The sequence below is a fragment of the Scomber japonicus genome, chromosome 18 (genome assembly GCF_027409825.1).
Source record: "Scomber japonicus isolate fScoJap1 chromosome 18, fScoJap1.pri, whole genome shotgun sequence".
Classification (NCBI taxonomy): Eukaryota; Metazoa; Chordata; class Actinopteri; order Scombriformes; family Scombridae; genus Scomber; species Scomber japonicus.
Genome location: NC_070595.1, coordinates 10,135,042 through 10,157,233, shown reverse-complemented (window position 1 = coordinate 10,157,233; position 22,192 = coordinate 10,135,042). Strand labels below are relative to the sequence as shown.

The 22,192-nt window shown below is 40.1% G+C and overlaps 1 protein-coding gene across 1 annotated transcript; it reads right to left on the bottom strand.

Annotated features, from left to right (window-relative positions):
* Nucleotides 1-8,314: 8,314 nt before the first annotated feature.
* Nucleotides 8,315-21,155, bottom strand: LOC128379065 (uncharacterized). The gene is made up of 2 exons (XM_053338679.1): nt 21,030-21,155; nt 8,315-11,031 (listed from the first exon to the last, which is right to left on the bottom strand). Exons 1-2 carry the CDS (start codon nt 21,049-21,051, stop codon nt 8,996-8,998), a joined length of 2,058 nt encoding a protein of 685 aa, XP_053194654.1. The 5' UTR covers nt 21,052-21,155; the 3' UTR covers nt 8,315-8,995.
* Nucleotides 21,156-22,192: the final 1,037 nt, after the last annotated feature.

Here is a 22,192-nt window from a genome sequence, read left to right as displayed (position 1 = left end):
CTGATCCCTGTGAGGTCATTTCCTTTGATTCTTCAATCTGAATTACTGATCAGACTGTGACAGATGCAGCGTTGCTCCCTGCTCTGTTTGAACCGGAGAGAATTGTGTAAAACAGGAAGTGCAACTGATTAAAAACAACCACAGCAGGGGGCGTAGTTTTGGTTTCAGGAGCACAATGAGAGCATTCTTACATACTGCATCTGTGTATGGTGGCTCATAGGAAAACGCCCCAGAAGGTCATAAACATGGCCCAAAAGATCGCCGGCTGCCCTCTCCCCACAGTGGAAGATCTACACAGTTCCTGTTGCATCAAAAGTGCAGAACATTATAAAGGACTCTTCTCACCCTGGACACTCTCAGTTTGAACTGTCGCCATCAAGCGGATGATGCAGATCAGTTAAAACAAGGACAAACAGATTCAAACACAGTTTTTTCCTACATCGATTACTACAGTCAATGCTGCTAATTAATACTGTTTACCACTGACTGTGCAATAGGGCCATGCAATGACAGGATGTAACCTTATGTGTGTATGTAGGTATACTTGGACTGTTTTTATGTATAGTATTTATTGATGATCTTTTCTTTTAGTAACTATTATATTTTTACATTTTTTTATTTATGAATGAAGCACTGACTGGTGAGCACTTTAAAGATTCTGTTGTGTCTTGTGACAATGACAATAAAGGATCTTTTCTATTCTACTAATGAAACATTAACCAGGAAGTGGAGTTTGGGTTTCACATAAGGAGATCAGACAGGCAATAAACACATTTTATGGAGGTTACGGTCATGTTATATGAGTTTTAATATAATATTTTTTTATGAACAAAGTCTCAGGTATATTATTACAGCTGTTGTAAATGACTAATTCTGATACTGGTGTCTGTGCTTATCAGTTTAGAAATGGTCCTCTTGAAGTTTGTTCTTATCTGATCATTTTAGAAATCAGGTTCATCTGACAATTTTTTTTTGCTCATCAGTCTACACTCAATAATCCAAAAAAGCAAAGTGAAAGCATATTATTCTTATTAATGGCTTATAACTGATCTGTAAAGAATTATATGAAAAAATATTTTCATTTATTGAGTGATTTATTAACCATTGATGCATGCAGACATTTGTTACACCTTATTACCTTACCTATTCTGCATATGTTTGGTTTTAGGTTTGGTTGATATATTTTTTGTTTTACAGTCAAACAGATAAATATGTACTTGCTTTCTGCCTCTCCTTTCTCTTTCATTCATATGAGCCAATTCTGGTCCAATAGTCAGCTTCCACAGGTGTGAAGTGGAAACTTGAGGCCTGCAGTGCACAAACACTGAGCATGAACTTCACAGTGAAGTAAGAGACATCTTGTGTCCAGCTGTCAAACTTTTAAAATAAAATATATTTGCATGTTTACAGTCTCTGTATTTTTCAGTATATTTAATTGTTTTTTTGTATTTTAACAATATAATTTAACATTTGTAGAAAAACCATGTCAGACCCATATTATTATTCAAAGAATATAAGAGAAGAATATTGTATAGATTTAAACATGTCTGAAGGGGATCTTTGATGTTTCTCCCCATATTTTAATTTAAAGAAATTTCATGTTTGGATTGATTACAGAATCATTTTATTGGGAGGTATGTTTCATTAAATAACATGACTATTGACTAAACAATGCAAATAAGACCCGATGCCTTTAAATATAATATCAGCTGATGTTAGTTCTGGTCAGTGAAGTTGTTTTCAACTCTTTGATTCTCCAAATGTTTAATACATGAATTACTTTTGGGCAATATTACAAAAGCAGATATCTCAACACTGTAGCAGTTATTATATGACGCCTTGTTGCACAGATACATTACAAAGTAAACATTTCCCCTACAACTCACTGTGATTACTGTTGGCTGGTATGTTGCTATGTCATGTTGCTCAAAATGTTGCCCAATGTATGTTTTCATGTCAACATTGCCTCATTTTCTCCTGTATGAGTTATATGAATGTTGACCTCAACGTGTGAAAGTCTTGCAAATGACCTATTAGCATATGCTAGTCTGCTACTACACAGCTATATTATTACAATGATATTAAAATATATAAGACATATCTGCTTTTGCAATATTGCTCAAAACGTTACCCAGAGTATCCCAAGTAAAGTGACTAGACGATATTATGGGCAATATTTAGGAGTTGCCTTAGCATGTTGGAAGATATTTGACTTACTGTTAGTTAGCTAGTTAGCTAGTTAGCTGCAGCATTGTCTTCTTAGCAAAAACTAGATATTGTGCCCTTTAAATATGAAAATAAAGTGGAAGTCTTTTTGAGTAAAATATTATTCATATTTACAGTAGGTTGTAACACTTTTTTGTCTCAGAACCTATAACTTGCAGAATTTTGGTGATAGAGAACTTACATCAGTCATCCCATCATCACTGATGGATAAATGCAGTCAAGTCTCACATCAAAACATATCACAGCTACGTTGGTCCACAGTGTAAAACGTAGCCATCTCACAGTTTGGGCTCATACATTGTGAGATGGCTACGTTCTTTTCTTTTCTATAGGACTGCGTACATGTCACGTGACATTCAAGTTTTTGTCTGAGAAAACAAATAAAGCGGCTGCCATTCATTTCATTCTCAGTGTAAAGTGTAACATTTTCAGATAGTTTCATCATTATTAATAAAAATTCATCATCATCAATAAAAATTGTAGTCCTTTTATTTGTAATGTTTTGCATGTTTGTGTGCTGCTGTGCGTCGGTGCGTAACAAGAACAGTGTCAGCGCCTATATACCCGCCTATATAGCAGCATATTGGACTCTTGATTAGGCATGGGCCGGTATGAGATTCTGACGGTATGATAACCTAGGCAAAAATAACCCGTTTTCTCCGTATTATGATTACAGCTCTAAAATGTGATATTTTTAAATGTCTGTATTTAAAAACAAACAAAAACGAAAACTTTTCCATTGAACAGTTTTTTTTATTTTTAAACATATAAAGAACATGATGGAACATTAGTAAATATGTATTTAAAATAAATAATAATTAAAAATAACTGAATTATTTCTAAATAAATAATAAAAAACAATAAGTGCACTTTAACTGTTAAAAAAAGCATCTCCCAGACTGTGCTCTCGGGAGTACAGTGTGGGAACGGGGGAAAAAAAACCCCAGCAACATGACCACATATAGCTAAGCACATTTTACAACATAAAAACACAAAAAAACAACCATCGGACCCCGCCTGTCGCACTGGGGGGTGAAAGCGGCGAAGGCGTGGGATGGGGGGGTTGGGAAGTGTAGTATATGTGCATGTGTGTAAGTGTCCATGGATGCGTGTGTGTACATAGGCCCGGAGAGTTGCTTCGTCTAGCTTCACAATGAGTGCCTCACTTCGTAGGGTGTCATCGCGAAAACACGGCAAATTGCCATGGAGACGTCCCTGATCATGTCCCAGGCCGAGTCAACAATCAACAGGTGTCCGTGTCAGTACTAGGTCATCAGCACTACCCTCAGAAGCAATAGGAATACATTATGTGTTAATGATGCTTTTCATACAGGCTGGCAGGTGAGTGTACATGAGCACAGATTTTGGCGTGCCCATTAACAAATCAAACACTCCACTCCTTATGTCAAGAAGTTCATTTTCAGTAGTCAGGATGGCCAGCCCTGCCTGTCTCTGTGCCATGCTGCTTCTCAGATATGTTTGAATTAGTTATTAGTTTTATTGCTGTGGCCACATCAGGCATACTTGGTAGAATAAAGTGTTGCTTTATGAACAGAGCATGCATCAAACCTTGAAGTAAGCCATGCTCAATTTCCTTTATAGCAAAAAATAAAGCACGTCTAAATCAGAGCTGATAATAATAGCCTAATAATAATGATGATAATAACAATAATAATAATAATAATAACACATTTTATTTATAAACTACTTTACATTTGCAAAGCAAAACTTTGTATTGGTGTATGTCACTCCTACCAGCTCTGAACAAACATTATGTGATGTGATAATAGGCTGAGTTATTCTGAAAGTGAAAAGTGAAAGTAAGAGAGTTGTATCATGTGATTTCTCAGAAATCGTGTGGCTTAGAGGAAAGTCATTAGATTGATAAAAACGGGCGGACAAAAATATATAAAGGGCCTCTGATACATTCAGTGGGCCTCCATTAGTAGAGAACAATGATACATGTTTGATAAAAGGCTTCTTCCCCAATTTAGATGAATATTTTATACAGTGACTATAGAAACAACACCTTTGTGTTAAATACGATTTTCTTTTTAAACATTTATTTTGCAAGCATCTGTAATAAAATACAGGGTAATGGGTAACATTGTTTAATGTTTAACAAGAGACTTGCTGTCTTGTGCAGTCTTGGCTTGGAAGTGAGAAGCAAGATTGATAAAGGAAGCATTCTTTTGACTATGAGTATGTAACCTTGTTCTGATGAGTTGAGATGTCCCTCTGAAGAGAAAGCAGCAGACAATCTGACAGCCTTCCTCCTCCATGTCTGTTGAACATATGTTTTGAGAACTGATTCAGTTGTCAGTGGTGTCAAAGAATTGATGCAGAGCTAGTTAACCCAAAGTAAAGAACTTGTCAGGAGACCAGAATGTCTTATGTAGGAACATCTATTGAAGCTTGATCAAGTTACAGTACAAGGGAAACACTACAATGCCACTGAATTCTGCAGTCTGCTTCTGGACAAGAATATCTAAACAGCAACAACAATTTGTTATCGATTCGTTGTTACAGCCCTATAAGATATACAGTTGCAAGAAGTATGTGAACCCTTTGGGATTACTTGGATTTCTGCAGAAATTGGGCATAAAATGTGTTCTGATCTTCATCTTAGTCACAACAATAGACACACACAGTCTGCTTAAACTAATACTGTACAAAAAATGATATGTTTTCAAGTTTTTATTGAACACAACATGTAAACATCCACAGTGCAGGTGGAAAAAGTATGTGAACCTTTGGATTTAATAACTGGTTGACCCTCCTTTGGCAGCAAGAACCTCAACCAAACATTTCCTGTAGTTGCAGATCAGACCTGCACAATGGTCAGGAGGAATTTTGGACCATTCCTCTTTACAAAACTGTTTCAGTTCAGCAATATTCTTGGGATGTCTGGTGTGAATTGCTCTCTTGAGGTCATGTCACAGCATCTCAATCTGGTTGAGGTCAGGGCTCTGATTGGGTCACTCCAGAAGGTGTATTTTCTTCTGTTCAAGTCATTCTGTTGTTGATTTACTTTTATGCTTTGGGTCGTTGTCCTGTTGCATCACCCATCCTCTGTTGAGCTTCAGTTGGCAGACAGATGGTTTTAAGTTTCCCTGCAAAATGTCTTGATACAATTGGGAATTCATTTTTCCATCGATGACAGCAATCCGTCCAGGCCCTGAAGCAGCAAAGCAGCCCCAAACCATGATGCCCCCTCCACCATATTTCACAGTTGGGATGACGTTTTGATATTGGTGTGCTGTGCCTTTTTTCTCTCCATACATAGCATTGTGTGTTCCTTCCAAACAACTCAATTTTGGTTTCATCTGTCCACAGAATATTTTGCCAGTAGTGCTGTGGAACATCCAGGTGCTCTTTTGCAAACTTCAAACGTGCAGCAATGTTTTTCTGTGACAGCAGTGGCTTCCTCCGTGGTGTCCTCCCATGAACTCCATTCTTCTTTAATGTTTTACTTTTTGTAGATTTGTCAACAAAAATGTTAGCAAGTCTTTAGCTGACACTCTAGGATTCTTTTTCACATCATTGAGCATTCTCAGGGATGGGCACAAATACATCAAAATGTATTTCCAAATAAAATACCAAATACCCACCTTAAAAATGTATCAAAATAAGTTACAAAATACAGCAGCCAAAAAATGTATCAAAATAAAATACTTCTTTCCCCAAGGCAGTTTTTTAATCAACCTTTCTCTAATAGCCTTTTTCATCTATCCCTTCACTTGTACACTACCTGGAAAAACATCTGACTCCTCCCATAATCAGTCAACAGATTAGATATGCTGACCCCTCATGTTAGAGACATCCCAATATAAACCTCTGCCCTGAGAAACGTTCGGTAACTCAAAGAACCCTTCCTGAAGTATATTTATTTACTCTCTTGGTGTAATAGATTGCCCACTATGAATCAGTGACAATAACTCAAAGACAAACTATCCAAATTGATGATTTATTTAGAAATTTAAACTAGGTAGCATTTTAACCTTTTCAGTTATTTAAAACCATCACTACCAAACTTATGGTGAGTTTCATCACAGTTGAATAATTTTGTATACACCTGAAACTGGTGTGTGCACAACCTCTATCAATGTCAATACAAAAGAAAAAAATCTGATTGTCACATTAATATACTATATGACCATACTATATTTTGCAAGTATATATATCAGTTTACCCATCTCTATATTCATTATCACCACACCACTGCCTGACAGCTATCTTTGTGCAAACCTCAGTCTCTCCATCTCACCATCTGCCTTTAGCCTCACTGTCACTGCTGTGGAAGCTGCTGGTCTGCTCACACTGATCAGGCTACAGAAACAAGCAATCATTTTGAGTTGAGAGCTAGCTAGCTAATCGATTACACACCACTTAAAGAAAGACTTCCAGTTGAAGACTGGCTAACGTTAAATACTGTTGTAATATTAATTGGTCGAAATTAGTCGTTACCCTGTATGATTCATCACTTGACATGGCACAGGCTGGCGGGGGCAACAGCGCCCACTATAAATGAAAAAGGTCTCATGGCAGCTAAAAAAGCACCAATATAGTCATATGACACACCATTTTTTTCAGAAGAAGCTCCGCTATCGAGGCAGTGCAACCATTTACAGCTCAACTAAACACAAGTCAAACAGCGAGCAACTGATTGTGCCATTTGCAAAAACGCTCCTAAACCGTCAACGAAAAATCCAAACAAACTTCCCATTGTAAATTTACAACTACAAATTATGTCTTACCTTCGCTGTTTTTATGGTTAAAAGTTATGTCTGGCCGCATAATATTCCCAGTAACAGCTACTCCAATGTCTCTGGATCATTTTGAGTCGATTCAAGCCAGTTTCCATTTATTTACATGGCATGGGGGGTGATTTGCAGATAGCTGCCTCCTTGTCTTCAATACAAACACACGGTCTTTGTCTCCATCTAGTGGTTGCACTGTGCCACTGCGACAGATTTAGCCCACTGCATTGCGTTCTAGAGGGTGTGAACTTTCATTAGAGGTGTGATTGGTCCATATTGACCAATCGGTTGGCGAGATATTGATCCTCTTCCTGAAAATATTGCTTGGATTAGTTGACGTCATTACACAACGCATGCGCAGAGCAGAGTTGAGTGCCTAAATAGATCTCTACTAAAATCTCTCTAACTTTGCAGTGCTTTACTTTATTAACATGAAACTTGGCACAGATAATGTTCAGATGTTATGCTACAGTTTCAAGAGGTTTTTTGGCTACAGCAGCATAATTCAGAAGGTGTTATTCACTCTAAAAGTGTACATTTTTGTCAGGCGAAAATTAAATGTTTAATTTATGCTGTGTTCAATCTTCATATAGTCTGAGCAAGTAAAATATATGCTGATGCTTTCACCTCTACATGTATCTCACAAGTGCTACCTTTATTATGATACCAATATTATTCATATAGATCTTGTAGTTACAGAGATATACTATATTCATTTTGGGTATGGTATTTTCGAGCAGGACCCTGAGCCAGAGGCCTAGGGAGGAAAAGGAATCAGTAAAGCCAATAGTTATGACATTATCAATAATTTCTTATTTGAAATGTGCAAGAGGTTGGAAATGTCCTTGTTTGAGGTAGGAAATGATCTTGTCAAGTCACCATAGGACTGAAATATTTCATAGGTCAGAGAACATAGACACATTTAAAGTATAGGAAAAAACCTGTAAAACTGAAAAAAATAATAAATAGCAAACTCTAGTGTTGCTATCAAAGCTTGTGAACTCAAGTCCTTGTGCTGTCCTTGTGTGAGCAAAGGAGTATGTGTAACCTTAGCTACCTTACCTAGTGGTGTCTCCTCAGTTGAAGCCTTTAAGCACAACTAACTTCTCAAGCAGTGTTGCATTCAGACGACGCCTATGAGGCCTGTTAATCAGTCCAGCAAAGGAAAATAAACGCCAGCCCGTAGCGTGTCCTAGTCCTGCAAAACCAGCTAAAATTAACAGAAAATATGTTGTGATAATTTTCTAATAAAATGAAGTCATGATATCATTGTCAAAAAGATAACACAACAATACAGGACAAGAAATGAGGCCAAAATGTGTGGTTAAGGAAGAATACTGTCTTTATTGTTCATTTCACTGCAGCAAAGTTAAACACACTGAAGTACATTGACACTAACTGTAAATACATAACTGTACATCTATTGTGTGGTTTACATATTACAGGATGTGCAATACAACTGTCAGTGCAAACACATAGTTTAAAATCCTTTTTTAATACTTCAGTTCATCATGTTCAACACCCATTTCTGTAACAAGATAAACTGCATTAATTGATCAGGTTCACCCCACCCAGCAAACACTGTAATAATAGTGCTTAAGAGAATTTTCTATGTATAGTTTATAGTGCTGTGATTCTTCTTTAGAAAGAACAAAAGAGAAACAATTTTAAATGTTCATAAAAGTCATGTCATTTAACAATGCTCCCATGTCTGAACTGTGACAAGCCACACTTTCTATCAGAAAATGAGACTTTCTTTTTAAATGATTCTGGATCTGTACAAAGACTCATTCACTAGTCTCAATCAACTGAAATCACAATCCCTGTTTTATTTATTATAATGGGTTATTTTTTATACAAATGATACATATATTGTTATATGATACTGAATTATTCCAGCTGTGCATCTTTGAGGTGCTTTACATATGCAAGATAATAAAATATATCTCTGAGAGGAGAAGCTAAGAAAATAATTCATTAGCTGAATGGAGTCTAGTCTTAGCCTGTATTTATTTGTTCCAGTAGATCTCATAGGACTTCTTCTCTGAGTAACTACCTTCTGTTGTTCCTCTGCCACTTCTGACTTTTTCCTTTACCACTTTCACTACCAAACCACCAGCCAAGGCGATCCCTGCTGCAGCCTTACCTATCTCAGACACTGCATTCAGGATCCGTGTTGTTGTTGTCACAGTGCCCCAGGGGTCTGACACAACCCTGCTAGCCACTGAAGCCACACTGGGACCTGATAACCCACAAACGGCACCAGCAGACCCAGATACTGCTGCTGGGACATTAGCAGCTGCTTCCTGAACTAAAGCTGTCCCTGCTGCAGCACACTGAGAAGTCCCAGTACCTGCAGCTACACTACCTGCAGTGGTCAATGCATGCTGCCCTGCAGATGAAGCTAAACTACTCTGAGCTACAGAAGCACTGGCTACACCTGCTGTCTCCACTGCTGCAGTTTCAGCTCCACTGAGTGCTGCTGTGCTGGAAGCTGCTCCCCCCAGAGATGCTCCTAAAGCAGCTCCAGCTCCCATGGTTCCCCCAATACCTGCTGCCACCCCCACAGCAGAGGCCCCTATGATGCTAACCTGCCCAAGAGCATCCAGAGCACCCTCCCCAGGACTGGCAGCCTCAGCACCTGCAATGGCTCCCACAGAACCACCCACAACTCCACCCGTTGCTATGCCCAGAGCCACTGCAGTTTTCCCTGAGGCTGCTGCTACTATGGCCCCCACAGCTTTCCCAACACCTGTGCCCCCTGCTACAGACATTCCAGCTAGCTGACCTGCAGCAAAACCAACCGAGTTCCCCACAAGAGACGCCCCGGCTGCAGCTGCTAAAGGGGCAGCTGCCCCAAACACTGCCCCCACTGCCAAGCCTGTGGCTCCAGCAGCCACCAGGATCTTTACTCTGTCCAACACCTTAGGAGACAGAGCAGCCTCTCTCCTCATCAAGGATGAACGGGGAGGCTGACGCCTGATGACAGCCCTGCTGCAGCCCCTATGCCTGCTTCTAAACTGGTCCCTACATCTCTCTACTCCGTCCCTCAGGAAGCTAAACGCATTCCTTTCCTCTGTCCATCTCTCCACCCTAAAATCATTTCCTCTCTCCATCTGCCTCTTACTGAGTTGTTGTGATCCTCTTTCACTGCTCCCTGTTTGGTCAGACACCAAGTCACACTTCCTTCGTTTTGCAAGTTTAGCCTGTTCTTCCATTGTGCTATTGTTCCCCCCATGTTCCTCCCCCTCTGCCTGCCCTCGTTCCCACAGCATCCTGTTCTGCTCCTCCCTGATAGCAGCCTCTGCCTCTAAAAACATGATATTAGTATAAAACCCTGTGTTAGTCTGCTTCACCATCTTGTCCACCTTCAACAAGAGTTCTTGAACCTGCACCATGTTACTGGGGTCTTTGTTGTTGAGCACGTGGTATCTACCCCCACATCTGTCAATCAGAGCCTTAAGCCCTGCAGGTGCAGTCTCCCTCAGATACTCTTCTATACCCAAACCCTCTAGATCATCACCCCTGGTAAAAAGAACCACTGTGTGGTGACGGACTGCATCCTCCCCAAATATCTTGCTCAGTTCGCAGACAGCCTGGTTCTCACTGTCTGTATAACGTCCTACTGGCACCACCAGGAGGAAAGCATGTGGGCCCGGGGCAGAGAGAGACACACATTTAGCGATCTCTGCATGAATCTGCTCCACACTGAGGTGAGTGTCCCCGAAACCTGGCATGTCAACCACCGCCACTCTCCTCACCCTCCTCTGTGTGACAGCCTGGTCATCCTCCACCATGTCCTCTTCCTCAGAGAGCTCAGCGCTCCCCTGCTGGCAAATCTGGGTGACAGAGCTGGCACTGATCTGTGACAGGAAGTGCCTCCGGCCCAAGATGGTGTTTCCAGATGCACTCTTTCCAGATCCAGTCTTTCCGATGAGGACTAGCCTAAGTTCTTCACTCCAACTGATTTCAGAGGAATCTTCTTCTTTCTCACCCTCCATATCAACTGGCTCCTTCTTCTCTTTCTCACCCCCTGGTGGAAAAACTGCATAACAGAAATTGTCTGTGACTACTTCAATTTTTAATATGTTCATTGCAAGAATATATAAACTATACTTTCCTTCATTTATTCAAAGACAGCCAGAGGTAGAAGTGTTCAAATATTTTATTTATATAAAACTACCAATATAAACTATGTAAAAATGCTCCATTACAGAAAGGTCCTACTCAAGTAACTGTGCATAAGTATTATCAGCTTGATGTAGTTAAAGTATTACAGTAAAAGTACATAAGTATTATGAGTGATGTAGTTAAAGTATTACAGTAAAAGTACATAAGTATTATGAGTGATGTAGTAAAAGTATTACAGTAAAAGTACACAAGTATTATGAGTGATGTAGTAAAAGTATTACAGTAAAAGTACATAAGTATTATGAGTGATGTAGTCAAAGTATTACAGTAAAAGTACATAAGTATTATGAGTGATGTAGTTAAAGTATTACAGTAAAAGTACACAAGTATTATGAGTGATGTAGTTAAAGTATTACAGTAAAAGTACATAAGTATTATGAGTGATGTAGTTAAAGTATTACAGTAAAAGCACATAAGTATTATGAGTGATGTAGTTAAAGTATTACAGTAAAAGTACATGAGTATTATGAATGATGTAGTTAAAGTATTACAGTAAAAGTACATAAGTATTATGAGTGACGTAGTTAAAGTATTACAGTAAAAGTACACAAGTATTATGAGTGATGTAGTTAAAGTATTACAGTAAAAGTACACAAGTATTATGAGTGATGTAGTTAAAGTATTACAGTAAAAGTACACAAGTATTATGAGTGATTTAGTTAAAGTATTACAGTAAAAGTACATAAGTATTATGAGTGATGTAGTTAAAGTATTACAGTAAAAGTACACAAGTATTATGAGTGATGTAGTTAAAGTATTACAGTAAAAGTACATAAGTATTATGAATGATGTAGTCAAAGTATTACAGTAAAAGTACATAAGTATTATGAGTGATGTAGTTAAAGTATTACAGTAAAAGTACACAAGTATTATGAGTGATGTAGTTAAAGTATTACAGTAAAAGTACATAAGTATTATGAGTGATGTAGTCAAAGTATTACAGTAAAAGTACATGAGTATTATGAATGATGTAGTTAAAGTATTACAGTAAAAGTACATAAGTATTATGAGTGATGTAGTTAAAGTATTACAGTAAAAGTACACAAGTATTATGAGTGATGTAGTAAAAGTATTACAGTAAAAGTACATAAGTATTGTTGTGTCAACTGAGAGAAAAAAAGGAAAAAAGAACCTTATCCCTCCAAACCTGCAGAGGGCGACCCCAGAGCCAAAAAATACCAAAATAATCAGGAACAGGAACAGGAAGTGCACCTGAACACCCATGAGGTTTTAAATGTTTGTCTGCACTTCAGTCAGGCCCTCTCACCTCACACACGACCGCAACTGATGGTTGACCAAAGGACGCAACTGGTAGGGGAAATCAGATCTTAATAGCGGATATGTTGTGAAATTTGTAGGCAAAGTATATTAAGTTGAAATGGTTGTGTTATGATTTAAGTGATTTACTTTATTGCCTATATATTATTTATGGAGTAGTGAAATGATTGAAAATGTACTGAAATACTTTCAGTTAATGTAACAAACAAGACTTAAGTTAATTTGAAAGTTAATTTGAGTTATTACTTATACTTGTACAGTTACATTTATTTAGAAATCTTTTGAAGAAGATGTTGATTGATTTGAAACTAATTCACATTTTCTGTTGGTATCATAGATTATCAACCTACTCCACCCTACCCTGATCCATCCATAATCTGTTCTGTTCTGTACCGTCAAAACCAAACCTACCTTCAACGAAAATAAACAATACAACTATGGATTGGAGTTGAGTTGTCCCTTGCATCCCTGCGGTGAACCAAGCAGTTTTTCAAGTTTGGGCAAAGTTGTGGTCAAAGTTCACATAACTTGACAGTTGATAATCAGCTTCAACAGTGAAGACAAGGATAAAAGGCCGGACGTCAAGCTGTCGACGCAGAGGGAAAAAACTGGAAACTCTTCACCATGGCAAAGGAAACTCTCGGGAAAACAGTCAAGCAACTGAAACAAGAGAGGACATTAGCTAAAGCAACCTTCACCAAGCAAGCAAATTACCTGAGCAGGAGTGCTGAGAGCATGATAAAGCATGAACTACAAGAGGAGTTCAGCAAGCTTAATTCTCTGGCAAGGCATGTCAGCGATGCCAATGATGACTACAGGGCTGGCCTACTAGCAGACATTGAAGATAAAGTTGATGAGGGTGGAGAAGTCAAGTTAGAGAAACAGCTGCAGGACGATCTTGAAAAGACGATGGCTGAGTGTGATGCAAGACTGGATGAAGTCTGGAAAACAGTCCAATCCAACCTCTGGCAAAGGTACGGTAGGGATGAGGTGACTTCTGCAATCCAAGAAGCAGGGACAGCCTGTGACAGAGCGAATGCTTTCCCCATCACTGCCATAAATAGAGACGGCTACGAACTGCAGCTGGAAGGAGTGAGGAGACTTGTTCAGGATGCAACAGCAAGTTTGAGAGCCTGGGAAAAATGGATCCCATCAAATCAGACTGCACCCCTGGAGGCCACAGTGAAGGACCTGAGATCACATGGCAACAAGCTTGAAGCCAGGAGGGCAGAATTCCTCATTGCACAAAGGACGGCAGAGGAGGACAAGCTTGAAGCCAGGAGGGCAGAATTCCTCATTGCACAAAGGACGGCAGAGGAGGAAAGGAGAGGATTAGAGACTCAACCTATGGCAGTTCCACAACCAGTGGTGAGAATAAAGCCAACCAGTCTACCTAAATTCACTGGATGTAAGAGGACTTTCCACAGATGGAAGAAAGACTGGGAGAGCCTGCAAAGACAGGGAGAGCCGACTGGTTCAGTGGAGGTTAAGAAGTTCCAACTCCTTGACAGTGTGGATGAGCGAATAAGCAGAGACCTGCACCTGTCAACATACAACACTGCCGAAGACATGTTCAGAGTTCTCGAAAACAGGTATGGGAACAAGCCAACAATCGCCTTGGAAATAATTGAGGATTTGGAGAGGATCCCCCCTTTAAAGTCACATCAGCCAAGGAAAGTAATTGACCTGATTCAAGCCGTAGAAAAGGCACTGAACGACCTCACTGAGCTTGAAAGCACTGGAGCCATCAAGAATCCCCTTGTGATCAGATCGATTGAGCGCAAACTGCCAGACGATATGAAGAGGGACTGGCTCACATTCATGGTCAATCCAGGTAACACAGTCACACCGGACAATCACTTTGACAGCCTTCTCACATTCTTAAAGACTCAGGAGGAGATTCTAGAGAAACTAGACCAACTGAGTGTGAGTGAAAAATCTGAAAAGAAGCCCACTTACCTGGAGAAGAAGTATGCCTCCACAAAGACCACAAGGAAAGGGGGATGTGTTGTCTGTGGAGACGAAAAGCATCGTGAGAAGATATTATTTTGCAAGCGGTTCAAAGAACTAAAACCTAGTGAGAAGCTAAATGCGGTTGAAAAGCTGGGAGCATGCAGAAGATGCCTCATATGTCATGCAGAGGATGAGGAATGTACGGATACTTACCTGTGTAGGAACGGAGACTGCAAAAGAGGAAGCTCTTCGGACCACCATTACTTTCTTTGCCTGAGAGGAGGATTCAAGGGGAAGGAATCTGTGAAAGGAGGAAAATACAGCACCAGAAGGCAGACACTCACAGAAGAGCAAGAGAGGTTAATATCTGAGCTCACCCCAGACATGGCAGAGAAATTCAAGAAAGCTTTCACCAACATGGCTGCAAAATCACACTGCACCGGAAGGAACCTACCTGGAGTGATGGACTCAAACACATGTGAGTTACCAGTTATTCTCATGCTCCTTGAAGTAACTACCAATGCAGGGCAGAGAATTGGAACTCTCATTGACTTAGCATCAGATACCAACTACATCACTCACAGAGCTGCCAGAAGACTGAAGCTAAAAAGTGAAAGAATCACGCTTGTTGTTCATGGAGTTGGAGGGATGGCCATGAAGGTAAAGACCAAAAGATACTTGCTCAAAGTGAGGGTCAAGACACCTAGAGGTACGGAAAGAGCTCATGAACTGATCTGCTATGGCTTGGATGAAATTGCAAGAGTGCAGAGAGTCATCAAACCTCAGCAACTCAAGAAGTTCTTCCCTGACATCAGCCTAGAAGACCTTCACAGACCAGAGCATGTCGAGCTTCTTATTAGCCACCGTGAAGGAAGACTCGCTCCACAAAGGGTAAAGGTAGTAGGAGATCTCGTCCTATGGGAGAGCCCTTTGGGAAAGACTGTTGGTGGAGCACATCCAGACCTTTGTGAAGTAGTGGACATGGCCCTGCACAGTTCTGAGACTCACTTCGCACGATCAATGAGAACCACAGCAGTGAAGTATCAAGAAATTGCTGAGAGGCAGGAGTTCAGAGCGGAAACCAAAAGCACTGTCGCTGGCAGAGAGTTCTTGGACTGGTGGAAGTGGGACAGCATTGGGGCAGCTTGTGAACCCATGTGTGGAGGATGCCGGTGCGGTAACTGTCAACCAGGAGGCAAAGACATGACTTTGAGTGAGGAGAGAGAGCTGGAGATCATCAGACAAGGCCTCACCTATGTGAAAGCGGATGCCCACAGTCAGGAGCCTCACTGGGACACAAAATATCCATGGATTGAAGATCCAAATAACCTGCCCAACAACAGGAATGCAGTGGAGGCCACTTTTCTGAGGACAGAGAGACAGCTCAAGAAAGAACCAGAGTGGCGTGCAGCATACACAGCTCAAGTCCACGAGATGGTGGAGAGAAAAGCAGCAAAGAAACTCACCAAAGAGACCATCACTGACTGGAAAGGACCAGTATGGTATGTCAGCCACTTGGTGGCGCCAAACCCACACTCCATCACAACACCTGTGCGACTGGTATGGAACAGCAGCCAGAAGTTTAAAGGGCTCAGCATGAATGACCTACTTCTGAAAGGGCCTGATGTACTCAACCCCATCCGAGCAGTGCTACTAAGATTCAGAAGAGGAGTCCATGCTGCCTTAGGGGACATCAAGAAGATGTACAATTCTGTGTGGCTTGAAGACCTGGAGATGCACCTTCATAGATTTCTCTGGAGAGACTGCGAAGATGGAGAAATTGAGGAATATGCCATCACCAGAGTTAACATTGGTGACCGACCAGCAGGGTGTATTGCACAACTGGCTATGAGGGAAACAGCAAAACTGCCCATGTTCACTCACCTGGAGGAGGAGCGTAGGATCCTCGAAGAGGATTCCTATGTAGATGACATCCTGACATCCCACGATGACCTGGAAAAGCTGGACAAAGCCACAGAGACAGTCCAAGAAATCCTGAAGGCGGGCGGATTCTTCCTCAAGCCATGGGTCCGGTCAGGCCAAAGTGGGAGGCAGGAGGATGCATCAGAACAGTGTGCACCAGCAGACCAAGTATTCAGCTATGGGTACCAGACATTCTTCGCCAATAGGGTTGGAGAGATCCAGAAGTCCACATCTGTCGAAGAATGGAGGTGGATTCCAGGTGAGCAGAACATCGCTGATCTCATAACAAGGGGAGCAAACCCAGAACACCTCAAAGAGGACTCTGAGTGGCAGAATGGACCAGAGTTTTTGAAAAGACCTGTGGAAGAATGGCCAACAAAGTCTGCTAAAGATGTAGCTGCATACGCCAGAGAAGGTATAAATAAGCTCCAAAGGAAATCTTTCACAGCGGTACTGACCAGAGCACAGTCAAAAGGAAACAAACAGGCCCCAACTACCACTGCAACTCCAGTGTCTCCAACCTCTGCCGTGACCAAAGCAGACCAAAGTAAGGACCTGCAAAGCAGCCCTAATGGAGGACAGGAAAACCAAGTCCAGAGACCACCTGCTGGTTCTGCAGTGAAGAGGATCCTTGACATCAGCAAGTTCAGCAGTTTAACTAAGCTGACCAGAGTTCTTGCCTGGGTGTGGAGAGCTGCCACAAAGTGGAGAAAGGTGCTGGACAGAACCGCAGGCACGAGTAAGCCAAAAGGGGAGGGAATTCCTTCAGCCCAGAGAATCAAGTCCAGAATCCAAGAAGCTGCACTGACCGTTAGGGAGTGTGAAGATGCACTCAGGGATATCTTCCTTGCAGCTCAGGAAGAGGCGACCTTTCCAGACACTGCACTCAACAGACTTGCTGTATTCAAGGATGAAAGTACTGGACTTTTGCTCTGCGGAGGAAGGTTCCAAATCTTTAACGAGGAGGAAACTACAGTACCGATCTTGCCCTGCACATCCTGGATATCCACTCTTCTAGCTCAAGAAGCACACAGTGCAAATCATGAGGAAATAGCAGGTACACTTCTGCGGATGAGGAGGAAAGCCTGGGTGGTAAGAGGCCGGAAACTAGCCCAGAAGATTGTCGACAGCTGTGTGTCCTGCAGAAAAGCAAAGGCCAGGAAATGCCAGCAGATCATGAGTGACCTTCCATCTGAGCGAATAACACCAGCCAAACCATTTAAGTACACAACAGTGGACTTATTCGGACCTTATGAAGTTAAGGATGAGGTGAGAAAGAAGGTGAAGCTCAAAGTGTGGGGAATTGTCTTCTGCTGCATGGCATCCAGAGCTATACACACAGATCTTGTCAGTGACCAGTCAGCTGAAGGCTTCCTGCTGGCCTACCATCGATTCACAGCACTAAGAGGACATCCTAGGAAACTGTGGTCAGATCCTGGAAAGAACTTTGTTGGAGCTAGACCTGCCCTCAAGGAGCTTTATATGTTTCTGGACCGGCTGGAAAAATCAAAGCTTGAAAATGAAGCCTCCAAACATGGCACAGAATGGAGCTGGAAAATCCACCCTGCTGACTCACCTCACAGGAACGGAGCTGCTGAAGCTGCTGTCCGCACCGTGAAGAGGGCTTTGCACAATCTGGGAGGCAATGGAGCCTTCACGTGGAGTGAGTTTCAAACCTTCCTTTACATGGCCTCAAACCTTGCTAATGAAAGACCGATTGATGCCAGAATTCAGAGCCGTGAAGAATGTGTAGAATACATCAGCCCAAATTCACTTCTGCTTGGAAGAACTGGACACAGCGGAGATCCAGGGACTTTTGATTTCGAAGGTTACCCCTACAAGAGACTAAGAGCTATCCAAACAGAAGTGGACCGGTTTTGGAGGAAATGGAGTCAGTTAGCAGGACCAAACCTGTTTGTCAGGACCAAGTGGCACACAGTTCACAGGAACGTGGCAGTTGGAGATGTTGTCTGGCTGGCGGACCAAAATGCCTTGAGAGGACAGTTCAGGCTTGCCAGAGTGGGTGATGTCAACACTGACAAGAAAGGAATTGTAAGGGATGTGTATGTCAGGACCTTCCCCAGCTACCCAGTCTCAACTGTGAAGCCCACTCAAAAGCTGAAAAAGCCATCAACCAAAATACCTGCAACAGTTCTTCACAGGGATGTCAGACGGATAGTCGTATTGCTGCCAGTCGAAGAGCAAAATTGAAAACAAAACCACATCTGGATCGTGGACATCATTAATGTGGTGTGACCTCCTTGGGTTGAAGAACCAGGAGGTCAAGTGGGAGGTGTTGTGTCAACTGAGAGAAAAAAAGGAAAAAAGAACCTTATCCCTCCAAACCTGCAGAGGGCGACCCCAGAGCCAAAAAATACCAAAATAATCAGGAACAGGAACAGGAAGTGCACCTGAACACCCATGAGGTTTTAAATGTTTGTCTGCACTTCAGTCAGGCCCTCTCACCTCACACACGACCGCAACTGATGGTTGACCAAAGGACGCAACTGGTAGGGGAAATCAGATCTTAATAGCGGATATGTTGTGAAATTTGTAGGCAAAGTATATTAAGTTGAAATGGTTGTGTTATGATTTAAGTGATTTACTTTATTGCCTATATATTATTTATGGAGTAGTGAAATGATTGAAAATGTACTGAAATACTTTCAGTTAATGTAACAAACAAGACTTAAGTTAATTTGAAAGTTAATTTGAGTTATTACTTATACTTGTACAGTTACATTTATTTAGAAATCTTTTGAAGAAGATGTTGATTGATTTGAAACTAATTCACATTTTCTGTTGGTATCATAGATTATCAACCTACTCCACCCTACCCTGATCCATCCATAATCTGTTCTGTTCTGTACCGTCAAAACCAAACCTACCTTCAACGAAAATAAACAATACAACTATGGATTGGAGTTGAGTTGTCCCTTGCATCCCTGCGGTGAACCAAGCAGTTTTTCAAGTTTGGGCAAAGTTGTGGTCAAAGTTCACATAACTTGACTTTATGAGTGATCTAGTTAAAGTATTACAGTAAAAGTACATAAGTATTATGAGTGATGTAGTAAAAGTATTACAGTAAAAGTACATAAGTATTATGAGTGATGTAGTTAAAGTATTACAGTAAAAGTACACAAGTATTATGAGTGATGTAGTTAAAGTATTACAGTAAAAGTACACAAGTATTATGAGTGATGTAGTTAAAGTATTACAGTAAAAGTACACAAGTATTATGAGTGATGTAGTTAAAGTATTACAGTAAAAGTACACAAGTATTATGAGTGATGTAGTTAAAGTATTACAGTAAAAGTACACAAGTATTATGAGTGATGTAGTAAAAGTATTACAGTAAAAGTACATAAGTATTATGAGTGATGTAGTTAAAGTATTACAGTAAAAGTACACAAGTATTATGAGTGATGTAGTTAAAGTATTACAGTAAAAGTACATAAGTATTATGAGTGATGTAGTTAAAGTATTACAGTAAAAGCACATAAGTATTATGAGTGATGTAGTTAAAGTATTAAAGTAAAAGTACACAAGTATTATGAGTGATGTAGTTAAAGTATTACAGTAAAAGTACATAAGTATTATGAGTGATCTAGTTAAAGTATTACAGTAAAAGTACATACGTATTATGAGTGATTTAGTTAAAGTATTACAGTAAAAGTACATAAGTATTATGAGTGATTTAGTTAAAGTATTAAAGTAAAAGTACATAAGTATTATGAGTGATGTAGTCAACGTATTACAGTAAAAGTACATAAGTATTGAGTGATGTAGTTAAAGTATTACAGTAAAAGTACATAAGTATTATGAGTGATGTAGTTAAAGTATTACAGTAAAAGTACATAAGTATTATGAGTGATGTAGTTAAAGTATTACAGTAAAAGTACATAAGTATTATGAGTGATGTAGTTAAAGTATTACAGTAAAAGTAGTGGTTTGGTCCCTCTGACTGATATATGATTACATATGACATCATTAGATAATGTTAACTGAAGCATCAGTGTCATATTACTGTTGTAGCTGCTGGATGTGGAGCTAGTTTACACTACTTTATATACAGTGGTCTCTCAGAAGAGTAACCAGATAAAAATGAGGGGTCGTGAGATGATTAATGGGAGAGGAATGAGAAAAAAATATAAAGTTCTGATAAACAAGCTGTCAAATAAGTGTAGTGAAGTAGAAAGTACAATATTTCCCTCTGGAATGTAGTGGAGTAAAAGTATAAAGGAGCATCAAATGGTTAGTACTTAGTTACTTCCCACTACTGAAGAGAGCAAGCATACTTCTCTAAATAGACCTGTGTTATCGCTCTAACAAGCTCAATGAGGTCTGTTTGTCAGGAAGCTTCTGCACACAAACAAAACATCACAGCTGAATAGCTTCAGTAAATCAATAGCAAACAGCTAACCAAACAGCTACCAGCTAATCGCTATTTATATACCCATAATGCCACCTAATAAAAACAAACCTTGACACTAAAGATCAGACATCACATGTAAACATCACGTTTTAATCCAAAGCGCCCTGCTTTAACTATACATCGTTTATTATCTAGCATTAGCATAACACTTTACCACTCTGACTACCAACAGCTAATTTAGCATTAGCAAGCTAGTCTTAGCAAGTCCCTAAATAAAAACGATATCTGTGACTGCCACGCAAGAAGAGATTAGGTTATGTTACCTGGGTCCACGATGTTAGACATGTCTCAGTCTGTCAAAATGAGGCTGTTTCTTCTCGGCATTCAATCTCTTACTAAAAGCATCTTCTGAATGTAGCCGATACTACATTTAGAGTTGGGGTCACACTCACACACTGTTGAGCAGAAATAAAAACACTGGAGTTCAGTAGTTAAAAGTATCTTTGGTGTCGGCCTGCCCTCTGTTGGCTGATAGGGGACATTACATAGACTTGCATTCATTTACAGAACCACTAACCATAAATCAGCTTTTTCACAATATGGGACACAGCTTTTGTCCTCAGGTAGACAAGCTAAGCCCAATAAACTGATCCTAAGTCTTTAACTTGTCCCCAAAAGTATCTTATGACCCCCCCCCCCCCCCCACACACACACACACACACAAAGTGGGACTCTTACATACATCCTTGTACATATCAGAGTCACTTTATTTCAGTAAATTTGATAACAAAATGGCTTGTTCATTCTGCAGCAATGATATTCTTTCTCTGAATATACATATAGTTTTATAACAGTCGTAATACTATTTCAAAATTACATCAATCTCAGTTCCATAGATCTAAAACCATTAAAATATGTTACTTTCCAGAAAATAAACAGCTATACAACCAATTTTTTTATGCATAACAAAGAAACCAATGCAGGGCTGCAGGATGAAAGGTCACATACTGAATGACAACATAGTTTTTCCAACAGGATGAAAAAAAACAAACTTGTATTGACTGACAACTACAGGGGACTGGCTTAATAAGAACTCAGACTAATGGTATCAGGGAGAAGGCCAAATACAGGATGTAAAAAAAAAAAGGAAAATCCAAGGATGACAACAGGGAAACATAATATAAGACGTGACCTTACAACTTTGAGCAGGCATAGGAATGTAAATCTGTGTAGAAATCTCTCTTAACGTCTCAATTCAGGAAAAAACTAAAACAAAACGACACCAAAAAAAAAAACTGTTTTCCATCATCATTTCAAGCTTAACCTAATCAGAAACTGGCTGCATTTAATGAGGTGAAGTCAAATTCATATTTGGCACCCACACTTATTTGAAGCATATGGGTTTTAGACACATTAAATCTAGACCATACACAATACAGTGATGTTTTGAAGCAGATTTATTATACTAAAATGAATTATATTCCAA